Source organism: Danio rerio, chromosome 8 (assembly GCF_049306965.1).
Source record: "Danio rerio strain Tuebingen ecotype United States chromosome 8, GRCz12tu, whole genome shotgun sequence".
NCBI lineage: Eukaryota > Metazoa > Chordata > Actinopteri > Cypriniformes > Danionidae > Danio > Danio rerio.
In genome coordinates, this window is record NC_133183.1 from 59992501 (window position 1) to 60016753 (window position 24253).

The 24253-nt window shown below is 37.4% G+C and overlaps 1 protein-coding gene across 2 annotated transcripts in view; it reads left to right on the forward strand.

The window, feature by feature from the left end:
* slc25a37 (solute carrier family 25 member 37) overlaps positions 1-18901 on the forward strand; it is a 30538-nt gene extending 11637 nt beyond the window's left edge. Inside the window, exons 2-5 of one of the 2 annotated variants that reach the window (XR_012383589.1) lie at positions 8987-9215; positions 12394-12450; positions 14284-15518; positions 15663-15874. Coding sequence is in view for 1 of the 2 variants with exons in the window: in NM_001039971.2 (NP_001035060.1) it covers positions 8987-9215; positions 12394-12450; positions 14284-14822 (825 nt within the window). In the remaining variant the exon portion in view is untranslated. 2 annotated transcript variants of the gene reach the window in all.
* The last annotated feature ends 5352 nt before the right edge of the window (positions 18902-24253 follow it).

The following is a 24253-nucleotide window of genomic DNA, read 5'->3' on the forward strand; positions in this document are numbered from 1 at the left end:
GAATATATTTAATAGTTTAAAGTAATGTATTGTCTGGCTTGGTGCTGTATATTACGCTACAAAAACTTTGTAATAAACGACCAGGACATTTTCTGTTATTTAACAGACTTCTTCCTCTAGATCAGGGGTTCTCAACTGGTTTGGCCATGGGACCCACATTTTTACATTGCCATCAAGCTGCAACCCAAATTTTTAGGAACTATAATACAGTTTTGGGGGTCACACTTTACAATAAGGTTTATTAGTTCATTCATTTACTAACATGAACTAATCATGAACAACACATGTAGAGCATTTATTAATCATAATTGAACATTTACTAATGCATTATTAACATTCAAGTCCATGCTTGTTAACATTAGTTAATGCACCACGAGTTAACATGAACTAACAATGAACTACTGTATTTTCATTAACTAACGTTAACTAACATGAACAAATACTGTAGTAAATGTGTTGTTCATTGTTTGTTCATGTTAGTAAATGCAATAATTAACATTAACTAATGAACCTTATTGTAAAGTGTGACCGTTTTAGGAATTATACTGTATTTGTATTTATTTGTTAACATAAACAAGTAGTGACAGATACATCATAAGAAATTCACCAAGACTTACAAATGAACACTATTTTATTGCTGTCATTTAGCAAAATGGATCAAATTATAGAAATATTAAAAAGTAAAAACGACAAATACTGTTAATAATAAACTGTTAATAAAACTAGTTTTCTGGTTTCTAAATGTTATTTTAATTTAGAAGGTTTCATTCTCTCTTTTGAGAGCACCGAACTACATATGACACTGAGGCTTTAAGACTTTTTTATATATATCCATACTTTACATATTCAGGCTCGTACTTGCGCTTCGACATATTTGTTGCAATAATTAAATTAAATTTCACATGTCAAATGGTAGGGTTGTCGCGCACGCATTTCAAAATAAAAGTCCGGTATAAGCAAAATAAGTAAAAAATGTAACTTTTGTTGTTTTTTTGACCACACACTCCGCGACCCATTGAAAATGTTCCTGCCACCCATTTTTGGGTCGCGACCCACCAGTTGAGAAACACTGCTCTAGATATTATTTCTCACGTTATTTAATTTTTTCTTCTTTTTTCTTTTTAAATTTTATTATGAAAAAAAGACTAAAGAGGAAGGAAAAAAAACAAGCAAAAAACAAAGAACAAAGCAGTTGTCATAGGAGTTACAAAATCAAGTTACCATACATTTACAGCACATTATCACGTTTTTTATGACATACTCGGTTTTTGCCAATACTTGTTTTACTGTTTTTGAATCAATTCTTAAGTTAAAAGTCAGTCTTTCCATACAGTGTATTTCCTTTACAATTCCTATCCATTGAGTGCTTGTTGGAGGATCAACCTCAAAGCATTTTCGAGTGATGGCTTTTCTGCTACTTACCAAAAGTATTTGAATTAAGTATTTGTCAATAGTTGGAACAGTTTCGGGGTATAATGTAATAAATGAGTAGTCCAATTCTTCTCCAGTTGTCTTTATTATTTCAGTCGCTACTTCATACCAGAAGGGCTGTATTTCTGGGTAAGAAAAAATATGAAAATGGTTAGCCATTGAGGTTCCACATTGTCTCCTACAAGATCCCAATACGTGTGCGCAATTTAGACAGTTTAGGAGTTATGAAGATTTATAACTCATTAGGGCTGTGTGATTAATTGAAATCAATTTGAAACGTTGCAATTAGCTAACCGCAAGAGGCTGCAATATGAAATATACAGTTGAAGTCAGAATTATTCGGCCCCCTTTGATTTTTATTTAATTTTTTATGTATTTCCCAAATGATGTTTAACAGAGCAAGGAAATGTTCAAAGTATGTCCGATAATATTTTTTCCTCTGGAAAAAGTCGTATTTGTTTTATTTTGGCTAGAATAAACCGCAGGAGAAATGCCAGCACAGGCTTCCAGTATCCGTAGTTTCAGGTGCATCACATCTTGTATCTTCACACACCATTGACAACAAAGACAGCGGGGCCATTCTTCATCAATGGAAACCTCAAGGCCACTGGATTAATTGCTACAGATGATGTGTTTCGCTCTTAATGCACTGAAGCCGGCACGTTCCCTGAGTTTTTCCAGCAAGATGGTGCACCACCACATTATGGGTGTCAGGTCCGAGCATTCCTAGATGAACAGTTTCCTGAAAAGTGGATTGGTTGTCGTGGGCCAGTTGAATGGCTCCCAAGCGGACCCCCTTAGACTTTTATCTTTGGGGTCATCTGAAGAAAATTTGTCTATGGTGTGAAGATACAAGATGTGCACTACGGATACTAGAAGCCTGTGCTGGCATTTCTCCTGCAGTGTTGCTATCAGTGTGTGAAGAGTGGGAGAAGAGGATTGCATTGACAATCCATCACAATGGGCAGCACATTGAACACATTTTATAAGTGGGCAGGAATAACTCATGAAAGATTAAAGTTATGTTGAAACCAAGCACACCATTGTTTTTCTTGTGAAATTCCCAATAAGTTTGATGTGTCATGATCCTCTTCTTATTGAAAAAACTAAAGTTGGATCCAACATGGCCGACTTCAAAATGACCACCATGGTCACCACCCATCTTGAAAAGTTTGCCCCCTCGCATATACTAATGTGCCACAAACAGGACGTTAATCTCACCAACCATTCCCATTTTATGAAGGTGTATCCATATAAATGGCCCACACTGTAGTTTGTACTTTATAATTCTTATTGCTGGGGAAATGTATTTGATTGCAGTGCAATAATAATATATCAGTATTTTTCCATATTGGATGCTGGAATATTTTAAGGTATACAAGCATTGCCATTCTCTCTCAGATCAGCCAAATCTTCTTGATCAGATTTTTCTAAAAGGTTTTCCCCTAAATTATTATAACCGAACGTTTAGTGATTGACCTAAACATGATGTAGACTAAAGACTTTTAAGTGACTATTGATCATAACAATCAATCGCTGTGTGACAGAGGGCCGGTTTGAGTCTCTCCACATGGGTGGGACGGCCAGAGCTTGTAATCTCACACTTGCAGGAGGGCGTGAAGGTACAACGGTGTCTCTTGCGTTTAGGGCGGGACGTTGAAGATTAACAGACCATTATAAACACATGCGTACAATACAGACAAGCGCTCCTGTCAGGAATGTCACCTCTGATGCAACAGATGCACTATACACTACCTGACAAAAGTCTTGTCGTAGATCCCAGTTGTAAGAGCAACAAATAATATCTTGACTTCTAGTTGATCATTTGGAAAAGTGGCAGAAGGTATTTTCTATTTATATTGCAATATACACTCACCGGCCACATTATTAGGTACACCTTACTAGTACCGAGTTGGACCCCTTTTTTGCTTTCAGAATTGCCTTAATTCTTCTATGCATAGATTCTACAAGGTACTGAAAATATTCCTCAGAGGTTTTGGTGCATATTGACATGATAGCATCACAGTTGCATGATTTGAATCTCCCATTCAACCACGTCCCAAAGCTGCTCTATTGGATTGAGCTCTGGTGACTGTGGAGGCCATTTGAGCACAATGAACTCATTGTCATGTTCAAGAAACCAGTCTGAGATGATTCCACTTTATGACATGATGCGTTATCCTGCTGGAAGTAGCCATCAAAAGATGGGTACACTGTGGTTATAAAGGGATGGACATGGTCAGCAACAATACTTGGGTAGGTTGAGGCATTGACACGGTGCTCAATTGGTACTAATGGGCCCAAAGTGTGCCAAGAAAATATCCCCCACACCATTATATCACCACCACCAGCCTGAACAGTAGATCTAAGGCAGCATGGATCCATGCTTTATTTTGTTGATGGCAAATTCTGATCCTACCATCCGAATGTCGCAGCAGAAATCGAGAATCATCAGACCAGGCAACGTTTCTCCAATCTTCTATTGTCCAATTTTGGTGAATCTGTGTGAATTGTAGCCTCAGTTTCCTGTTCTTAGCTGACAGGAGTGGCACCCTGTGTAGTCTTCTGCTACTGTAGTCTATCCACCTCAAGGTTGGACTTGTTTTGCATTCAGAGATGCTCTTCTGCAGACATCGGTTGTAACGAGTGCTTATTGAGTTACTGTTGCCTTTCTATCAGCTGGAACCAGTCTGGCCATTCTCCTCTGATCTCTGGCATCAACAAGGCATTTGCACCCACAGAACTACCGCTGACTGGATATTTTCTCTTTTTCAAACCATTCTCTGTAAACCCTAGTGATGGTTGTGCATGAAAATCCCCGTAGATTAGCAGTTCCTGAATTACTCAGACCAGCCCGTCTGGCACCAACAACCATACCACGTTCAAACTTAAATCACCTTTCTTTTCCATTCTGATGCTCGGTTTGAACTGCAGCAGATCGTCTTGACCATATCTAAACGCCTAAATGCATTGAGTTGCTGCCATGTGATTGGCTGATTAGAAATTTGTTGATAAGCAGCTGGACAGGTGTACCTAATAAAGTGGCCGGTGAGTGTATATTGCAGAATAAAAACAAATGCAAATCGCAATGTTACTTTTTTTTTTTTCAATATCGTGCAGCCCTAGTAGTTACAATAAGTGGAGACAATATACAGAAAACCCAATTAGTCATATGGTTAAAAAAAAATAAGTTTTTTTTATTGGTAACATGTTAAAAATTACAACTTAATACACTGAAATCCTTGAAAGCATATTAACAAAAATATGAAAAGTTTGTGAAGATAAGCATACATGGATAGATATGGAAGCCCATTTCCACTTGGTAAAAATAATAAAAAATACCATAAAGTCTATATTATGACTTAGCAAAGTTGAAATTATAAATTCATAACTCAAAATTATGAATTACTAAGTCAAAATCATAACTTCCAAAGTTGAAATCCACTCTGAAGGGTTTTTTTCTCCTCCCAATGTAAGAAGTTGGTTTTGTCTCAGAAGAAGTAAACCCATTGGGCTTTGTTCAGTTCATTTGTGGAAACCATATTGGCTTACTGTGGTGTATTTAGTTGTTCTTTGATTTACTAAAACCCTTCAGAATGCTCAGAAATGCATTCTTGAAATACTTCTGATTTTAAAGACATTGCTGTCCATGTTGTGGGCCTTCAAATTAGTCTGAAAAAGATCAGCGTTTTTCTTCCACATCTGATGAATGTTTTCAGTGAGATCTGTTATGCCAGCATGCTCCAGTTGCTGTTTGATGACAGATTTTATAATGATCGTTTTGGGCCAATTAAAATAGATCCGGGTGTTTGTGTAGGTCTCTTTTAAAGAACCCTTTTGATTAGCTGTAATGATATCTTGTTCAAAGTAAGCCCTAACAGCTTACTCTGGTTTATCCAGTGTTTGGCTGGAATTTGAAGGGCTAATGGAGGAAAATAATGAATAATGGGGAAAAAAAAGTAAAAATGTTTTGGGTCATTTAAAAGCTTATGCTTATTTTACTTCATCATCGCACTTCTAGAGCTGTACAGCTTTGAAAAATGTCTGTATTTTAGAATATCATATATTGGTTGATTTAGGACGATCATGGGTAAATATAACCATCACAGGCTTATTGGAAAAACCTGGTTCATAAGGACCACCGAGTCACGAAAAGCGGAGGTTTTTCTTTCCGTTGGACATGCGACATTTCAAATTCCATTAAAACAAATGTCGAAAGTTAAAAATGAAACATACGAAATTAGATGAAACTATGCTGGAGAGCCTGGTAATGCGACATTAAGTATTTTTTACTGAAACTTTAATTAAAAAAGTGCTTCCCTGGTCTTATCCATATTTCTTTGCATGTTGAACACACCACGGCCACAACAGTAAAATAAAAAAAACTGCAACTGCATTAATTGCGTTAATTTTTTTTATGCGTTAATTATTTCAAATTAATCGCATGCGTTAACACACTAATTTTGACAGCATTAATAAATATATATATATATATATATATATATATATATATATATATATATATATATATATATATATATATATATATATATATATATATATATATATATATATATATATATATATGGGCAATTCCATGCAAATGTCAACCTTGCCATAAAAAATAATTTAGTTTTATCTATATTTTTTTGTGTTAGCAAGTATTTTACAGTACTGTGAAAATACTTGTAAATGTATCTGTCAGTATTTCAAACTATTATATTTAATTTGCCAAAATCACACAAGTGGCTATTTCACAGCTGTCACATCCATAACGGAAATGTGTCACATCCATAACGACACTTTTTCTTCATAAATGCAAAAATGTCAAATAAAATAAAATCATTCATTATAATTCTATAGTGAGACGATTCATTCCTGTTTGATGAGCATTGTTTCTTTTGGGTTGTGCAGTTTAACAGTCAGAATTTCTAAATAATCTGTTGTCCATTGTAAATTCGCAAACTTTTTATGTCACATCCATAACGTATGTTTATTTTCTTAATTTAAAATATAAAACATGTTTACATATTGATATTTTTCTACTACCATAACTCTGTGGTGAGCTATTTTGGAAAATATAAACAGAAGTTTTGAATTGATACAATGTCAACATATACTTTCTGTGTGAAATTATGTTTTGAGTTTTTACTGCAAATGTCACATCCATAACGCTGGAATTGCTCATATATATATATATATATATATATATATATATATATATATATATATATATATATATATATATATATATATATATATATATATATATATATATATATATATATATATATATAACTTTACCTTAAAAGTTTTTGTAAATAAGCTACTCATGCGATGTGACTATTGCAGATACACACATTGCAGTATCGATGCTCAAACGATACACTTCTATTATCAATCAGTAATTTTTAAAATGTACATTTCCCGCTAACATTTGAGTGCTGTTGAGAGCATACTTAAACAGCGCTGATGTTTTTTAATGCCAGAGTTAGATGCAGTGTGTGAATCAGGCTTTATTCTGATAGTCAGCTAAACAGTGGTCTGTGCCCTGCCGTCTGTGTGTGTTATGATGATTCCTGCCAAATCATTCACATTCAACAAAGCATGTTTTTATAACTCAGCTGTAATGCCGGGTGAGCCGAAAGACGGCCTGCCTCTATCTCTCCCTACAAATCGTGGGTATTTCCTTCCAGTTTTTGTTAACAATTTAACCATGTGTTTTGTTTGTCAGAAAAGACTTATTTTTAGTGGGATTTGAAATTTTTTAGTTTTGTTGAATTTGATACAACATCAGACATTTTTTGGACACACATTGCCTGTTTTCCCACACAATTTCAGACTACATTCTGTGTAAAAACGAGAACTGATTTGATGTAGTCTTTTTTAATAGATTTATTTTAATAAACATTATTGTTAATGGATATCTGTACACCATGTGCTGCAATACAATAGACTTTCCTCTGCAGGATTGCAGATCAGCCATGTATTAAAACAATGTGTGTGTTAAACAATGTATTTTGCATCACCATGACGTAAACACAGGAGTGTAATATAAAACTATAGACGTTTTATTTTGTCCATACAATCTATATTGTCATATTACACAACCATAGCTGATTCAGATATGGGTATGGCAAGGAACCATATTCTCATTTTGGCATAATAATCAAGGATCTTTACTGCTGTAGCATGACTCTGGTACAGGGCTATTCAATTAGTTTGGCATGAGGGCCGGTTCATGAAAAGCATCCCAAACGAAGGGCCGGAGATATATGACTTGCTATATCAGTGATGACACAACTACATATAAGTGCCCGTATGCTGTATTTGTGCTCATAAAGACACCCACGTTGGCTTTTTCTACATTAAAATGTTAATATATTGTATTTTAAAACAGCTGCATTGTCTAATTGACTTTTGTTTTTGTTTACAAACATTCAAAATATTGCATTTCGCACAACAAAAGCAGTGCATTGCTGAAGTAGGCTTCTTCTACATTCAGACACATTCATATGTTATGTTTTAAACAGCATAACAATTAGTGATGCTACATTATAGATTTTAGTTGTACGATATAGTCTGAAGAATAATCATGCTTTCTTGGTTATCACGTCTCATGTAATTTAGAACAACAAGCTTTATATTAGGGAGGTAGCTATTTAGATTAACAGTTGTTATCCTCTGGATTCATGCGTACATAATCATTTTAACAATAAGTCGTTTTTTTCTACTAATTCGTAATTTTCTACTGCGTGCGCCCGGAAAGAGACTAATGCGTTGCTTTGCTTGTGCGCGCATATTGTCATTCTTACATTAGAAATAACAAACTTGCAAGCGGAAAAAAACGTGATATGGGAACGGCTGCTGCTATTTAACCCGGTGTGCGTGCATAGTAGCCTCGATGTACATACTTGGAACTTTAAACTAGTTGCACAACTTGTCATAACGTTTGTGTGCAACAGAAATGCGGCTTAGAGAAGCCTTTACGATTAATTAACTGTTACGAATTAAAGCGCAGTTAATAGTGAAATCAGCTAATCGTTGCATCCCTATTAATGATCACAGTGCATTGTAGCTATTTTCTACAAAACATATCCAAATGTTTTCTGCTGTCCGCACCACTCGCTTATGGTGAATCACGCTCTGCGCTGCCTCTGCAGCTCATGCTGTAATGAACAGACGCACGTCACTTCATAACTATAGCGGCCGTTTTTCGACTAAACCAAATTTAATTATGATGTCTTGGTCACACTATTTGGAAGGACTGAACAAACAACTTCTAACCGGCAATTGATTAGCCCCCGTCTAGAAGATGCAATGATATTACAGCACCTGAAAATAATCATTGTATAATATCAATGCTCCTGCTGCAGCCATGGTACTGCAGCAAAGTTCCTTGACTGTTACGCCAGAATGTGAGTATAAAAAATGGCAACTTCTTATTTTTTGCTGGTCTTGGTACACAAAGACGCTCCCCTTTAAAAGAAAGTGCTATATATATAAGTATTGAGTTGAAATATTTTTGCTTTAATCCTGTTCTTTCTGTCCACAGACACGAATGCAGAGTTTACAGCCGGACCCGAAGGCTCAGTACCGCAGTGTGTACGGTGCGCTGAAGCGGATCGTGCGGACGGAGGGTCTCCTTCGACCCTTGAGGGGCCTCAATATCACTGTTTTGGGGGCCGGTCCAGCACACGCTCTCTATTTCGCCTGCTACGAGCGAATCAAGCGTAGCCTTAGTGACGTCATCCAAAATGGAGGCAACAGCCACATAGCTAACGGTAAGATTTTGAGTCAATTACAGATGTTAGAATATATTGGAGTGCTTCTGTTTTTGGATATTGAACGTTTTGCTGATTCTGAATAGATAATAATTACTAATAAGGTAAAAGAAACATTCATTGAAAATCCATCATATACAGTTGAAGTCCGAATTATTAGCCCTTCTGTATATTTTTTTCCCCAATTTCTCTTTAACTCTAAGTTTTTTTAAACATAATAGTTTTATTAACTCATTTCCAATAACTGATTTCCTTTGTCTTTGCTCTGAGGACAGTACAATATTTGACTAGATACTTCTTAAAATACTAGTATTTAGCTTAAAGTGACATTTAAAGGCCTAACTAGGTTAATTAGGTAAGTTTAGGGTAATTGGGTAAATCATTGTTTAGCAGTGGTTTGTTCTATAGATCATGGGTTGCCAAACTTTTCAGCCTGTGACCCCCAAAATAACATTGCCAGTGAGTCTAATAACTGCCTCCTTTCATTTTCATTGAAAAATATGAAACATTAGGCTCACTGTGTGGTTTTAGCAGTTTGTGCTTAATGTCAGTCTATATGCACACAATAAAGGTTATCATAGAAAGTGCATGCTGAAATACCCGAAATAGCCTTATAAAATATAAGAATCAGTAAGCTATAATTTTAATAATCCATAATCATTATAAAAATATAAAGTACAATAAAGTTTATACAATATAGGAAATACTGGAAAAACATGCAGAATTCGTGTATGTGGTTGCATGAAATAATAGGTATAAACTTATCTTTGCTCTCAGCCAAAACACGTTAATAGATTCAAAAGGCTGACTCAGATATAAGTCTATTTAAGATGAGTTATAGATCGCATTTAGCAACTACAGAGAGGTGAGATCCAGCGGCAGATTCGGGATGGCCTGGATGACGTTCAGCTGCTCTCAGCTGGGCAGGTGTGCTCAGACTCGAGAATACGCTGAAGCAGGTTTCAGCACATGACAGCATGTGTGAGGTCACATGACATGTATTTTCAGTGGTGTAGTGTAGATGGTGAGCTTGTCAGAAACGTCAGTGTGGATTTGGATCGTTTTCGTTCTAAAACAGTTTTAAAACGAAAACGTGTTCGTGTAAATGGGGCCTAAAATTGATACTAAGTTTTGACATCACCAAGCGACCCCTTGTTATTGACCCGCAACCCCACTTTGGGAACCACTGCTATAGTGCTATAGTAATAATATTGACCTAATAATATTGACCTTAAAATACGTAGTTTAAAAAAAAATGTAAAACTGCTTTTATTCCAGCTGATATAAAATAATTAAGACTTTCTATAGAAGAAAAAATATTATTGGAAATACTGTTAAAAATTCCTTGCTCTGTTGCACATCATTCGGAAAATATTTAAAATAGAAAAAAAATCAGACTTTAACCGCATATCCTGTTAGTATTTATTAAAGTGCTTTTTATTTTGGCATTATCATTGCTTAAAGTTATGCGAAGACTTCCTAATTTGTTATTGAGTATTTTAATAAAGATTTCTCTTTTTTTTATTTTGGTAACATTTTATGTTTGGATTTAGTAATTGGGAAAAGTATACTTTATATGTATTATCTTGTTTTATATACATACGTGCACAATTTCCAGTCAAAACTCACTTTTTTGTAGCTTGCTTGCTAAAATACAACCTTTGGGACCATTCTCATTTGATGTAATAAGGATTTAGTAAAATCAGGTAATAAAGCATTATAGTGTTTCTTTTAGGATTTTTTCCAGCTGTGGGGGCAGGCCTTTTACACAGATCTTCCAACTACCTATGGCGTTATAACAATGACAAATGCTGAGAGTGCAGTATTTTGAGATCGCATTTATGTAATACGAGTATGCAAATCTCTTTGCCTGCGCGCCAATTTCCTCTGTTCTCGCATAAAACTTCTTGCTCGCTCTCAAATATAGGCTGCTTAAGTGCAGATTTTCTTGTGTGCTCTCAAATAAACTTTGCTGAAGTGAGATTAAGTGCGTTTATGTAACGACAGGGTGTCTGCAAGGTCTTAAAAGTAATAAAAGTTGATAAATCAATGATGAGAAAATTAAGGCCCTTAAAAGGTAATAAAAGTCTTAATCGCGTTTTTACGAGGTCTTAAAATTTGTTCAAGCGTTGTACAAAGTGTTTGACTCCAGAAAAGCATAATTATATTTAGTCATTCATTCATTCACTTTCTTTTAGGCTTAGTCACTTCAATAATCTGGGGTAACCACGGCTGAATGAACCGCCAACTTATCCAGCATATGTTTTTTTTTTTTTACGCAGCGGATACCCTTTCAGCTGCAACCCATCACTGGGAAACACCCATACATTCTCATTCATACATTACGGACAATTTTAGCTTACCCACTTCACCTGTACCACAGGTCTTTGGACCTGTGGGGGAAACCAGAGCACCCGGAGGAAACCCACGCAAATGCAGGGAGAACATGCAAATTCCACACAGAAATGCCAACTGACCCAGCCGAGGCTCGAACCAGCGACCTTCTTGCTGTGAGGAGAGAGTGCTACCAACTGCGTCAAAATATATTTATTTTCCTCCTAATATTAATAACGGCGTGCTCGTTCCACGCGATTAGTTCGGGCCGGATTTATGGAATTATGGAAACTTTGTTCATCATAACTGAAAGCTACGCCGTGTTTGCTGGCATCACGCATCGCACAGCATGTAACCTTAGGGTTAAACAAAACACACAGCACTACTACGATTGCAGAAATGCTCGCGCTGTTATAAATCACTTACATTTTAATATGTTTAGATGCGATTAAAACCGCTATTAAAAAAATAATAAAACAGCTACAACTGAAGATTTTGAACGAGAAGCTGTAATGTAGCCGTGGCGGGAATTAATTTAGGCGTGGAAAAATGAATGTCGGAACTAATGATAATTGTATACCTTTCACTTTTTCTGTTAATGTTTTATTGAATTTTTATTTATTTAATTATATTTAAGAGCTACTGATTTAAGAGAAACCAACACTTGAGTTGAGTGTTTCAAATGTGACTGTTTCAGGGTTCTTTTTGTCTTCAGTGGGCTTCCATTTTGGTGAAACTGAATGAAAAGTGGAGCGACATTGTAAACAAAGCATATTAGTTTCTTTTTCCTTTCACATGTTGCGATTTGATATGTAAAGTATTTTCCTCTCCTGTTTCGCTGCAGGTGTGGCAGGGAGTGTCGCTACTGTCCTCCATGATGCAGTCATGAACCCAGCTGAAGGTATTTGTCATCTACTCTCAATACTGTCAATACTGAACCTTACACTTTTGATACTGCTTTCAGGAAAAGAAAAATTAAATTCAAGATAACTTGCAAACTGCAGTGTGCTAAAAAAAGTCTGGATTTCACCAGTAATAGATTTTAACCAGGGATTCACAAACTATTTAGCATATTAAATTTAACTTATTTTCATGTTAATATTTACATTATTTACTCTGTGTTCATTTGTGGTCCTCTGATATCTGTTTGTGGCCACACGACCTGCAGGAAAACAAGTTATGGCCAACATTAGGGCTAGCATTTACAAAGACTTGCGTTGAATTCATACTAAAACATTGCGTACAGACAAAGCTGTAAATGTGCGTACGCAATAAAAAAGTCAGATGTATGAAACAGTGCGGACGCGGAGTCCCACGCATATACTCTTTGTACATCCGAATTAACGTGAAACTGAGCGCACGTGCACGACATAAAAAGGCTCCCTGCCTCCTCCCCCTTATAAATATGGTGATGACTCTACTTTGACAAAACCAAACGAAGAAGCAAGCAAGAAGAGAAACTTTAAACAGAATGTGAATTGGAGGTGCTCCTATCGGAGGTAGACCAGAGAAAAACTGTGTTATTTGCAAGTTTGTCCTCCGTAGTTAATAACAAAAGAAAAAAAATTGAGTGGGAGAGTTTAGCTGACGCGGTTAACGCAGGGGGATCTGAACATCACACTGTGAACGAATTAAAAAAGAAATGGTGCAGATGTAATGGTGCAGGTTAAGAGGAGAACAGCGGTGCACCGTCAAAGTGTGGACCTAAAAGGCGGGGGAACAGGCGATGCTGAATTAACACCCATTGAGGGCAACACTTTACTGTCTGGAGTAGTATCTGTGTCTGTGGGAGACACGGATGTATTAGAGCAGGGGTCACCAACCTTTATGAAACTGAGAGCTACTTCTTGGGTACCGATCAATGTGGAGGGCTACCAGTTTGATAAACACTTTTCAAATAACAAATTTCAACAATGATTTAACAGGGTAGGAAATACCCTGTATTTAATGCATCAATGTGCAACACTATTTTTATATATCTTTGGAAATATTAACATTTTTAAATGATTACTTCTATATTAGATGGAGCTTACTGGTAAGTGGCGCTATGGTGAGCTATTTTTAGAACAGGCCTGCGGGCAACACATGTGGTCCTCGCCCGCGGGCACAATGTTGGTGACCCCTGTATTAGAAGAACACTTTGTTTGGGCGGTATAGCAGCACCCCTCAGCTCTTATTTCAAGACAGTGTCACCGGCATTTCAGCTGCCGTTACCGATTCACATATGCAAATTTATCTTAGATGGCGTCTTTATAGCAATGTGCGTGCAGTCAATTACTCCGATTACATTGGGAACACCGGCGATCGCTGCAAATTGCGCTTTAATGTTTGGCTGGTCAACTGCATGGTATAGAAACCTTACATACCTGCTAGACATGCGGATGATCCCGTCGCGTACATTGATCGTGCAGCTTACACTGAAATCATTAATGCAGACTAAACAAGTAGTGACAGAAAACACCTCTAATAACCTAAGTCCCATATAACCACGTCCCAAATAACCCACCTCAAGTACTTCCGCCATCATTATATTTTACAGGAAAGCCTAAATGCTAGAGGCGAACTCTCTGCGATCGTTACAAATATTAGGATTAATCTACAAGTCAAAACAATGTATTAATCTGTGGGTGTGATTTGTACGAATCACAGATCAACCATGATCTGTTACACCCCTAATAGGTGCCCTTTAAGGTACTATGCTTACATCCGGTCATTTTTTGTGTGTCTCTTGCAGTGGTGAAGCAGCGGATGCAGATGTACAACTCTCCATACCGCAGCCTATACGACTGCGTGCTGATGGTCAGCCGTAAAGAAGGACTGGCTGCTTTCTACCGCAGCTACAGCACTCAGCTCACCATGAACATCCCCTTCCAGGCCGTTCATTTCATCACCTATGAATTCATGCAGGAACACTTCAACCCCCATCGCCAGTACCGGCCCGAAACGCACATCATATCCGGAGCTGCAGCAGGAGCCGTGTCTGCTGCAGTCACCACTCCGCTGGACGTCTGCAAAACGCTGCTGAACACGCAGGAAAACGTGGCTCTGAGCTCCGCACATGTTAGCGGCCATCTCTCAGGCATGGTGAACGCACTCAGGACGGTTTACCGACTAGGAGGCGTACCCGCGTTTTTCAAAGGCATCCAGGCCAGAGTCATCTATCAGATGCCGTCTACAGCCATCGCCTGGTCCGTCTATGAGTTCTTCAAGTACTTTCTGACTCAACACGAGTCGCACGATCAGGAAGTTTCCCACAAAACCAGCCCTACATGAGGCTCTATCCATTCCAATTTCATCTCCATGAGGAACATAGATTGATTTCTCATGTAATCGTCGACACTCCGGTGGCTGTTTGTATTAATTTATTAAATGAGTTTCATGTTGTTACAGGAATGTACGGACGGATGCACACTACAGAACTCTTCGTAACAGAATGATGTCTTGTTTGTATTCTCATACGTATTTATGATCGAGCGCGCGTTTATATTTATATATGCAAACCCACCATCTTCTCGACGATTAAACTGACCCATGAGGTAGGACGTTTTTATTTTAATTGTTGGGTTTTCTGGACGTTTCATTTCCAGTTTTACTTTTATCGCTTGAATTATTTTTATTGGAATCATTTTGTAAGATATTTTTTGAATTGTTGCACAATAATGAGCGTTTGTTTTTTTTATGATTCTTGTTATTATGGAAAAGCTGCCCGGCTATTATTAACTATTTAAATATCGGACGCAAATTTCTGCTAATAATTTCGAATGTGTTTTGTAACGAGGGGTTTTAGTTTGTGAATTTCAAAGTCAGGGAAAGCAGCGTATATTTAGTCTGATTTATTCTACAGTACAACTTGATGGACAAGCATTTTATTCGGATTCCGTTAACTGCGAAATACTCGGACAAAAGTCCAAAGGCTAGTTTACGCACAATTTGCATTTTTGCAAAAATGTTATTTTACACTTTAAGACAGTGGTCTCAAACTCAATTCCTGGAGTGCCGCAGCTCTGCACAGTTTAGCTCCAACCACCTCCAACCTGCACCTGCTTAGTAGTCTTCAATAGTCTTGATTATTTGGACCAGCTGTGATTAGGGTTGGAGCTAAACTGTGCCGAGCTGCGGCCCTCCAGGAATTGAATTTGAGACCTATGCTTTAAAATGATCTACTATTAATATTTTATTTCCAAAGAGACAAAAATTGGATACTAATTTAAACCGAATTCATCACACTAAAGCACTAATGCAATCTAGATCAGTGTTTCTCAACCACAATCACCAGCACTGCGTGTTTTGGGTTCCATTCAATTCATCTTTATTTCTATAGGGCTTTTACAATGTAGGTTGTGTCAAAGCAGCTTAACATAGAAGTTCTGTGATTATTAGCTTCAAATTAAAACTTTTGTTTTGTGTTTATGATTAAAGCCGTTGCACGTCAGCCGGTTCCCGCCTCTGAATGAGCGAGTTTGAGCTACTTTGAGCTTCATGAAAACGAAACATCTGCGAAGAAATTTGACGCAGAGGAACATAACCTATTGCCAGCTAGCGTTTCAGAAGTGTTAACTGTGTCAGTCCAGTTTTCAGAGTTTTTAGTTCAGTTCAGTGTGGATTAAATTTCACTGAAAGTCCAAACATTGAAGTGCAAATCCATCAATGCGCAAGCAAGTGCTGACAATGGCGAGGAACAGACTTCACCGATTGACAAAACTGAAGGATGTCTCCTTTGTCTGTCACACGCATTACAGCTCTTTCAGTCTCTGCTAATGAGCTGATGATCTGAATATGTTGTTTTTGGTTAAAGGGACATGGAAGATGTGCAGATCTAGTGGTCCTCCATGAACGTGGCTGAGAAACACTGCTCTTAATAGCTTTAGCGGTAGTAGTTGAAAGTTGAATGTGTTTTTGTATGCTGGCTTTTTAAGATGTCATCTATGCAGCGAGTTCCACGGCTTTTGGAGTTTTTCGTTCTTGTAGGATGATGACCAGTCAAGAGTGAGCTAAAGCTGCACTCCAAACCCAGTAAGAAATCTTTCATTCCCAATGAACGAAACATGAGGTTTGACTAACTTGCTCCTCTGGCAATGTGAGGATTTTTCTGTGTCTGAGCTGTTTGTGAATACACAACGGACTCCTCTCTCTTTCAGAATAGAGCTCGTCTTGTTCTCCAGAAATAGATTTTTACTCAGAGTAGATTTGTCAGTTGTTATGAACAGAAAGGCTCCGGGAGACATAGAAAAGATGTATGTTTGAGCTTCAACAACTGACAAACACATGCAGCTTAGATATATTAGGGCCAATTCCTGTAAATTCCTTATCATTTATTTAAATGGATAGTTCACCCAAATATGACGTTTCTGTCATCGTTCGTTTACTCTTGCTGTTCTCAACGTTCGTTCATCTTTGAAAATACAGATGTAGATAGTTCTAGTATTCTCTCATCATTTTTCTTCATCCGTTGAAAGTTTAAGCAACCAAAATGTTCGTCATAAAAATAATCTATACAACTCTGCATCTATAAACAATAATCTATAAAGCTTTATTTAATAAACACAATTAATTTAGGCTTTCATTCAGATTCAGATTAAAAAATAATGCATCAAATTAGGGCTGCACCAAATTGGAAAAATGTGATATTGCGATATTTTGTTTTGCCGCTATATATTTATTGCGATATGAATAAAATTTGATAGTTTGAGCAACTCTACTTGGAAATATTTCATTAATTTAGGTCGACTGGGATGATCCAAGTCGTTTTTTTATTTTCAATTCACCTTTATTTGCATAGCGCTTTGACAATGTAGATCGTGTCAAAGCAGCTTCACACAAATGGTCATAGTAAATTGGAACAGTGTAGTTCCGTTTTTTTTTAGTGATTAAGTTCAGTTCAGTTTAGCTCAGTTCAGTGTGATTTACCAATCCCAAACCATGCAAGCTAGTGGCGACAGCGGAGAGGGGAAAAAAAACTTCACCGATTGGCGAAAGTGAAGAAAAAATAACCTTGAAATAAACCAGTCTCAGTTTGGCATGACCAATTTAATTTCTCCGCTGGCCAAACGTCTTGTGCAGAGCTGCAGTCTCAGCGGCGGAGCCTGGAAGCTGGCTTTAGCGAAGACTCGTCTGTCCCTGGAGCGTCACAGGAATCAGTTTCATGCGCTCCACTCCCCCATGTGGTGCATCTGCATAAATTATAATAAATTACTAGCAAAAATGATTGCATAAATAAAGTGTTTTCTATGGAGTCTAACAGTATTTATGTACAGAAATTAAACAATCGAATGTAAAATAACATGATCGTTGTATAAATAAAAATGCAGATGTATATTATTGTCATTAATCTTATTGTCATTAAATTTCTAATAAATCTAATCCTGCGATATGACTATGGCAGATACACGCATTGCGATATCGATGCTCAAACGTTATATTATTCAGCCCTACATCAAATATAATAAAGGAAACATCAATTATGATTTGATCCACAGCTACTCATTAGTTTCACATAAACTTGTGAAATGCAAAATGATGGGAGAATTTCAAAAATAGTCTCATCTTAGTCTATAGCTACATCTTTGAAAGATTTTTCGTGACGTTCAGTACAAACTAGTGCATTTTTAATAGTTTGTTCTTCTTGAATTCTCATAGTGAGTCCTGATATGTCATTTTGTAAGTTTGACCATCTTTTTCGTTCATATTAAATGTCAAATATCAGCCTCTCTGCAGGTCCGTGAGGGATTTGCAATGTAATCACGCACAATAGACCTTAAAATGTATATAGTATTGTAAGAGTTGTTCGTTTTGATCAACTCTGTTTGGAATTTGATATGTTTTATTTGACTTGTAGCTCTCGTTTGAGATTAAACGTATGCAGGATGTCCTGTTAGTAGGGATGTAACGAGGAACTGCGAAAAAAAAATCGATTCAAGTATGTCACGATTCAAATCGGTTGAGATGCCAAACGAATCACGATACAGTTCGAGTAGGAGTATGAATGAATGTTTAAGGGGAGCTGACTCGGTGACTTGCCTGCTTCATTATTATATGGTATGCAAAAAACAGTATGTGAGCTGAGTAGTATGTCCGAATTCATGGTATTCGAAAAACAGCAGGCGAGAAGCAAAGCTACTTCCGGCGAAAATCGTATTGCGCATTTAATCTTATTGCGCGATCAATATTTTATACAGTTGAAGTTTTTTTCCCCCAAACGAATTTTTCACAGTAATTTCTGTATTTTTTGCTCTAGGGAAAGCCTTATTTATTTTTTATTTTTTTGGCTAAAATAAAGTTTTTAATATTAAAAAAAATTAAGGTCAATATTATGCCCCCCTGAGCAATTTGTTTTCATTGTCTGTAAAAAAAAAAACATCAATACCATATAGTTCGTCAACAAAGTTGCCACATAAAGGCTGATTAATACTTCTACGTTAAGTGCATGCGTATGGTCTGGTGCAGCTTTCGTGTGGTCGCATAGTCCCTCGCCATGGCCGACGTTGACACGCACCTCTCAAAAAATTTAACCACACTATGCATTCATGCGTAGCGCAAGCTCTGTGATTGGTCTGTTGGTAGCTATGACGAGTGTGGGCGATGCTGAGAGCCTCGAACCCAAGTGTAACTCGGTGTGGACTGCAAGTGTGGGGTGTAACAAAGCAACGATAAAGGGGCGAGATTTGAAACGTGCAGTTATCAAGATCCCATTAAACCATGTGAGATGTTATGAGATGTTGTTGGCTAGATGGCGGAAATACTTACCAGAGAACATTTTCGCCAAATGTTGTCATGCGTTTTCTCCAAATTAATCCACAACCAATTCATTTGATATATTATTATATTCATACATTTAGCAACTCCACCATGCAACTCCACCCGCTGACGACTGTTTTTTGTTTTGTCTTGACAGTTAGCCTACTCTGCGTCCCCCCCCCCTGTGGTTGCAAATAACAGTACAATGGCGACTGCGTCAAGCCTCCGCAACTCACGGCTGTACGTTAATAACTGTGATTGGTTGGATTTAGAGTTGGGGAGGGTGTAGACGTTAACAACAGTGATGGTTGGGGTAGGTGTGGACATTATAACTATGACGGTTGGGTTTAAGTTTGGGGAAGGTGCGTTAATAACTATGATGATAGTTGGGTTTAGGGTTGTGAAAGGTAAAGATGTTAATATCTGTGATGGCTGGGTTTAGGTGTTGAGTAGGTGTAGATGTTAAGGTACAGCGCCTTTTGGCGACAACATAATTGGGACGTGGGTCTGCTTAACTTATAACTTACCAATTATGCCGCTAACATACTATAAGTTACGCCCTGTCTTGCAGTCCACAGACCTTACTTCGAGAGCCCGATGGAGCAAGTGTTTATAAGTCTCGAGTCCCATGAAGGAGCTCCAAATTAAAACTTTTGTTTCGTGTTTATGATTAAAGTCGTTGCACGTCAGCCGTTTCCTGCCTCTGAATGAGCGAGTTTGAGTTGCTTCTACATTAAAACTAAACATCCGTGAAGAAACGTGACACAGAGGAACTTAAAAGCCTATTGACAGCTAGCGTTTCAGAAGTGTTATTGCAGAGCAACACAAACAGCACGCAGAAGTATAAATATACTATATGCAAAGCAACTGCTGTGGGTAACACCGATCACTCGACGCAGAAGTATAAATCAGCCTTAATGCTGTGTTTTCTAGTAATTTATTAATAAGTAGGTACAGCGCCATCTTGTGTTAACGAAAGTGACTTGATCAGAAGTGAATCTGCATCTCATTCAGCTCATCTGCTTTTTTCTCACAAAATTAAGCTCAGACCATTCTGCTTTTGCTTCAGATATTGAAATTATGTAGTCTAATTTAGATTCGACTACAAAGAAAATTGCTATGTCTGCTTCATCATGCTTTTAAAAAATGAGTATTTAAGTCGTTGCCTTCCATTTTATAAAAGAGCGCACAGTTTAAAAGCTTACTTTATATGAAGAGATTTATTTTATTTGCATAACTTATTTGATTTCAAAATTTCAATTTAATCTTTACATTTTAGTTTTTCAGAGAGGATGCCTTGTAGAATTTGTTATACTCATCATTTATCGTACGTCTTCATTGTAGTTTAATTTTTTTAAGTATGAAAATATTTAATTGTCAAATCCAAATCGTTCAGGGAATCCTTACATCCCTACTATTCATTTAGACCAGCAGAAATAACGCACACAACAAAATCATCCCGCGGCCTTATAGGGGCCGTTCACACAGAATGCGTTTTTCCATTCCAATGCACTACTTCTCCAGTTGATTCAATGTAAACATGCGCTTGACAGACGTGCCTGAACGATACATGAGCGCTGTTTTTTTTTTTTTTTTTTTTTTTTTTTTTAGAAGCCGTGGCCAGTCAAAAGTACTTCAATTTTACACTCCACTTACACTCTTTAACGTCTATTCCAAAGCTGTGGACCAATCAGAAGTGTTATGAGCTTCTGATTACAGACTTTCTGGATACTTTTAAGCTCTATGTTGTACTTTTAAGCCATTCCTAAGTGCTGCGTCTTATGTTTTTTAGACACAACAATGCTTTCTGTGCGAACGAGCCCTTAGAGATCACAGCGCCAGTGTTCGATCAGCCTTCATCAGCCAGTGTTCATCAATATATACGTTTGCAAGGATAGATGTGTGTGTGTGTGTGTGTGTGTGTACAGGTTTTAGTAGGTTATGAGGACTCAAATTCATATAGTGCCATGGGTTTGACTTGGTTGTTACTAGTTGAGGTGGTTTATGGGGACATGCCATGTGGCCTCATAATTCGAAGTGCTTAAAAATCATACTTATGGGGTCTTTTCACATTCTGAATTTGCCACAGATTTCCTGTGAGTGTTGGGGTTAGGCTAAGGAAGATTTATGATGGGTTCACATCAGACTCGGAATCAAGTATCACACATGTAAATGACATATTAGAACATATAATCTACATGGAAGCCAATGAATAGAGCTGAATTATCGGCATGTGGTGTGAAGGACACAGAATGCCTCACTCAAATTCAATTGAAATCAATTTCTGTGAATGGCCAAACATTCCCTGGGTAAACTAGAGATAGTGACGCAGGATCTGTTTTTCATGCTGGTGTTTTTCCTCTCATTCATTTTTTGCTCTAGTTTAATTATTAGAAATTGAGACGATTTCCTTTGCAAACACATCATGATTTCACATCATTTGCTTCCTGTCGCAATAATTTGCACACTTACATTGACTTGTATGTAATTTACCTCTGCATTTGCTGTGAACCCAGCATTACAATATTACATACATTATGCCACTGTAGAGTCATAAACCACCAAAACAAGTATGTAAGATGGAGTGTGAGCTGACTGGTTTGGTCGGTGCCTTTTTTCCTGTGTCCTCTTTCACTACCCGTCCTTTTGGACTCTCGTCCTCGGCCTTCTGTTTATTTCAGCTCTGAAGGGTTGGACATTCCTTAATGGTGGGTCCAGGGAGATTTTTGTTTGCCTTCTGATTGTTGCTTTATTGGTTTAGTGCTTTAATTGCTTGTGTGTTTCCAGACCACTGTTTTTCACTTGTTTTTTTTCCCTAATATCATCTAGTAACCAAAGATATGGACTCTTTTTTTTAATACCATGACCATTCAATCATAGCTTTATCTAAAAAATAACTTGGACGTGGCATTTTTTTTTTAATGTGTCATATTGGGGAACAGTGATGTTAGGTGTTTGGAAATGATGTTAACTTGTTTCAGAATAATACATAAAATGAGGTCATTGCAATTTTAATTCTGACTTTCTATCTACTTTGTCTTGCAATTTCGATGTTGTAATTGAGAAAAACAATTCTACGAGCTTTATATATACAGATTTTATAAACTTAAATATGAGAAATAAACGTACAACTCATGAAGCAAACATTTAGAATTGGTTAATATTTTAAAAAATGGTCAGAACTGTGGGGGAAAATATATATATATTTGGCAATGACTTGCCTAAGTAATTAATTGTCATCTTGCAAATATACCAGCCTCCATCTCACCAAAAACATAACTATTTTACATTTTGTCAGTTTGGTGGCTAATTCGTACTGGTTCAGTCGTATGAAAATGTACGATTTTTAAAAGGAGGTGTGGCTCTCAACCCCGCCCATAAACGAAACTGTTATTGGGGGATGAGCAAATCGAACTAAATTGTATGAATGAGTTGGGCTGGGCGATACAGCAAAAACAAAAATGATCACGATATCATGTTTTATATCGTTCAGTATCGATAATTATTACATATTTTTTAACGATCCATTTATGAATATTAGTTTTTTTTTAAACCACTATTTTAATTTGCCAACATTACTAATGCAAATAGTTTTATTAGTCAAATGTTAAAGAGACTCGTAAACTTGATAAATTCAGGTGTTTTATAACTAGCTGCGCCTGAAAATGCAATTGCGTCATGTAGGGTTGGGTCAATAGACATCACGAAGTTGAGCTGGCATCGCAATCCTGTGCCTTTTTTTTATTTTATTATTATTATTTTTTTAGGGGCTTTCACTTTTATTGTGATAGGACAGTGGAGATTTAGAGACAGGAAAGTATGGGGAGCAGCGATAGGGGAAAGGTCTGCAAAGGACCTTGAGCCAGGAATCGAACTCAGGTCGCCGTGAGCAAACTCTGTGCCATATGTCGATGCACTAACCACAAGGCTATTGGCGCCGACAATACGTCTTAAGCAGGTTGCACACCAGAAGCGCCATGCATTTTGGAATTCTAAACATAGGTTTCTATCAGGATACACACACCGGCGCCGCAAGTCGGGGGCTGTCGGCGGCGCCCGGCCACAGCTCAGGACGCAGTTCATTTTTCAGCCGTGCCACAGAGCGCCATCTGATTAGTTTTATGTTAAATATCATTCGAATGTGCGCGTCTGGTGTGTGATACTTTAAACTGTCATGTGTGCGCCGTGTCACGGCGCCGAGCAGCGCTTCTGGTGTGCGACCTGCTTTAGTTTTAAAATGGCATTTTAGAACTAAAATGATCCACGTCCTCACTGGCGTTTCATCTAGCACTTCTGAACCTCTATACTGCTGAAAATCATCACGTGACCACACAAGCACTCTGTCATGTGCTGTAGTGTATATGCGCGTCTGAGCTCCTGCAGTCAGCGGGTGCTTTGAGCACAAAACCTCGGAGACCAGTACGCATCGAACAGTTTATCAAGGATGTACCGTTGGATCACATCTCACTATAGTTGTTAATTGTGATATTTATGTAATCTCTTCTCTATCTAACGAGTCTTCGGCCTTTTGAATCTATTTGGTAACATGTCACAGCATCAGTACACTGCTTCAATCTTTCGCTTTCATGCTTGTATCAGTAATTTTAGTGAAAAGCTTAGATACTGTTGGTTGGTTCCTTTGGGTTGCACCTTTTTTTACCAACCTAGTTTGTCATAGCCATTATCACGACACAGATCACTCTGCCTTTTCATGCCAGAGTCCTGCGGAAAAGTGATTGACAGGTGGTCATTTGTGTGTAGCTTATCTTTATTTATTTAGGATTCGATTATGGGTAAAACAAAGACCATGCGGGTCAGGTAGTTGAAACAGTGGGCTACGAATAATTAATTCGTTATGAATTAATGAGTTATTCATAAATAATTAGTTCACCGCCGCAATGACGATGCCATCGTTCATCGCAATGTTTCACTTTAGACATTGTACGAAATTGTCCAAATTGGTCGACATC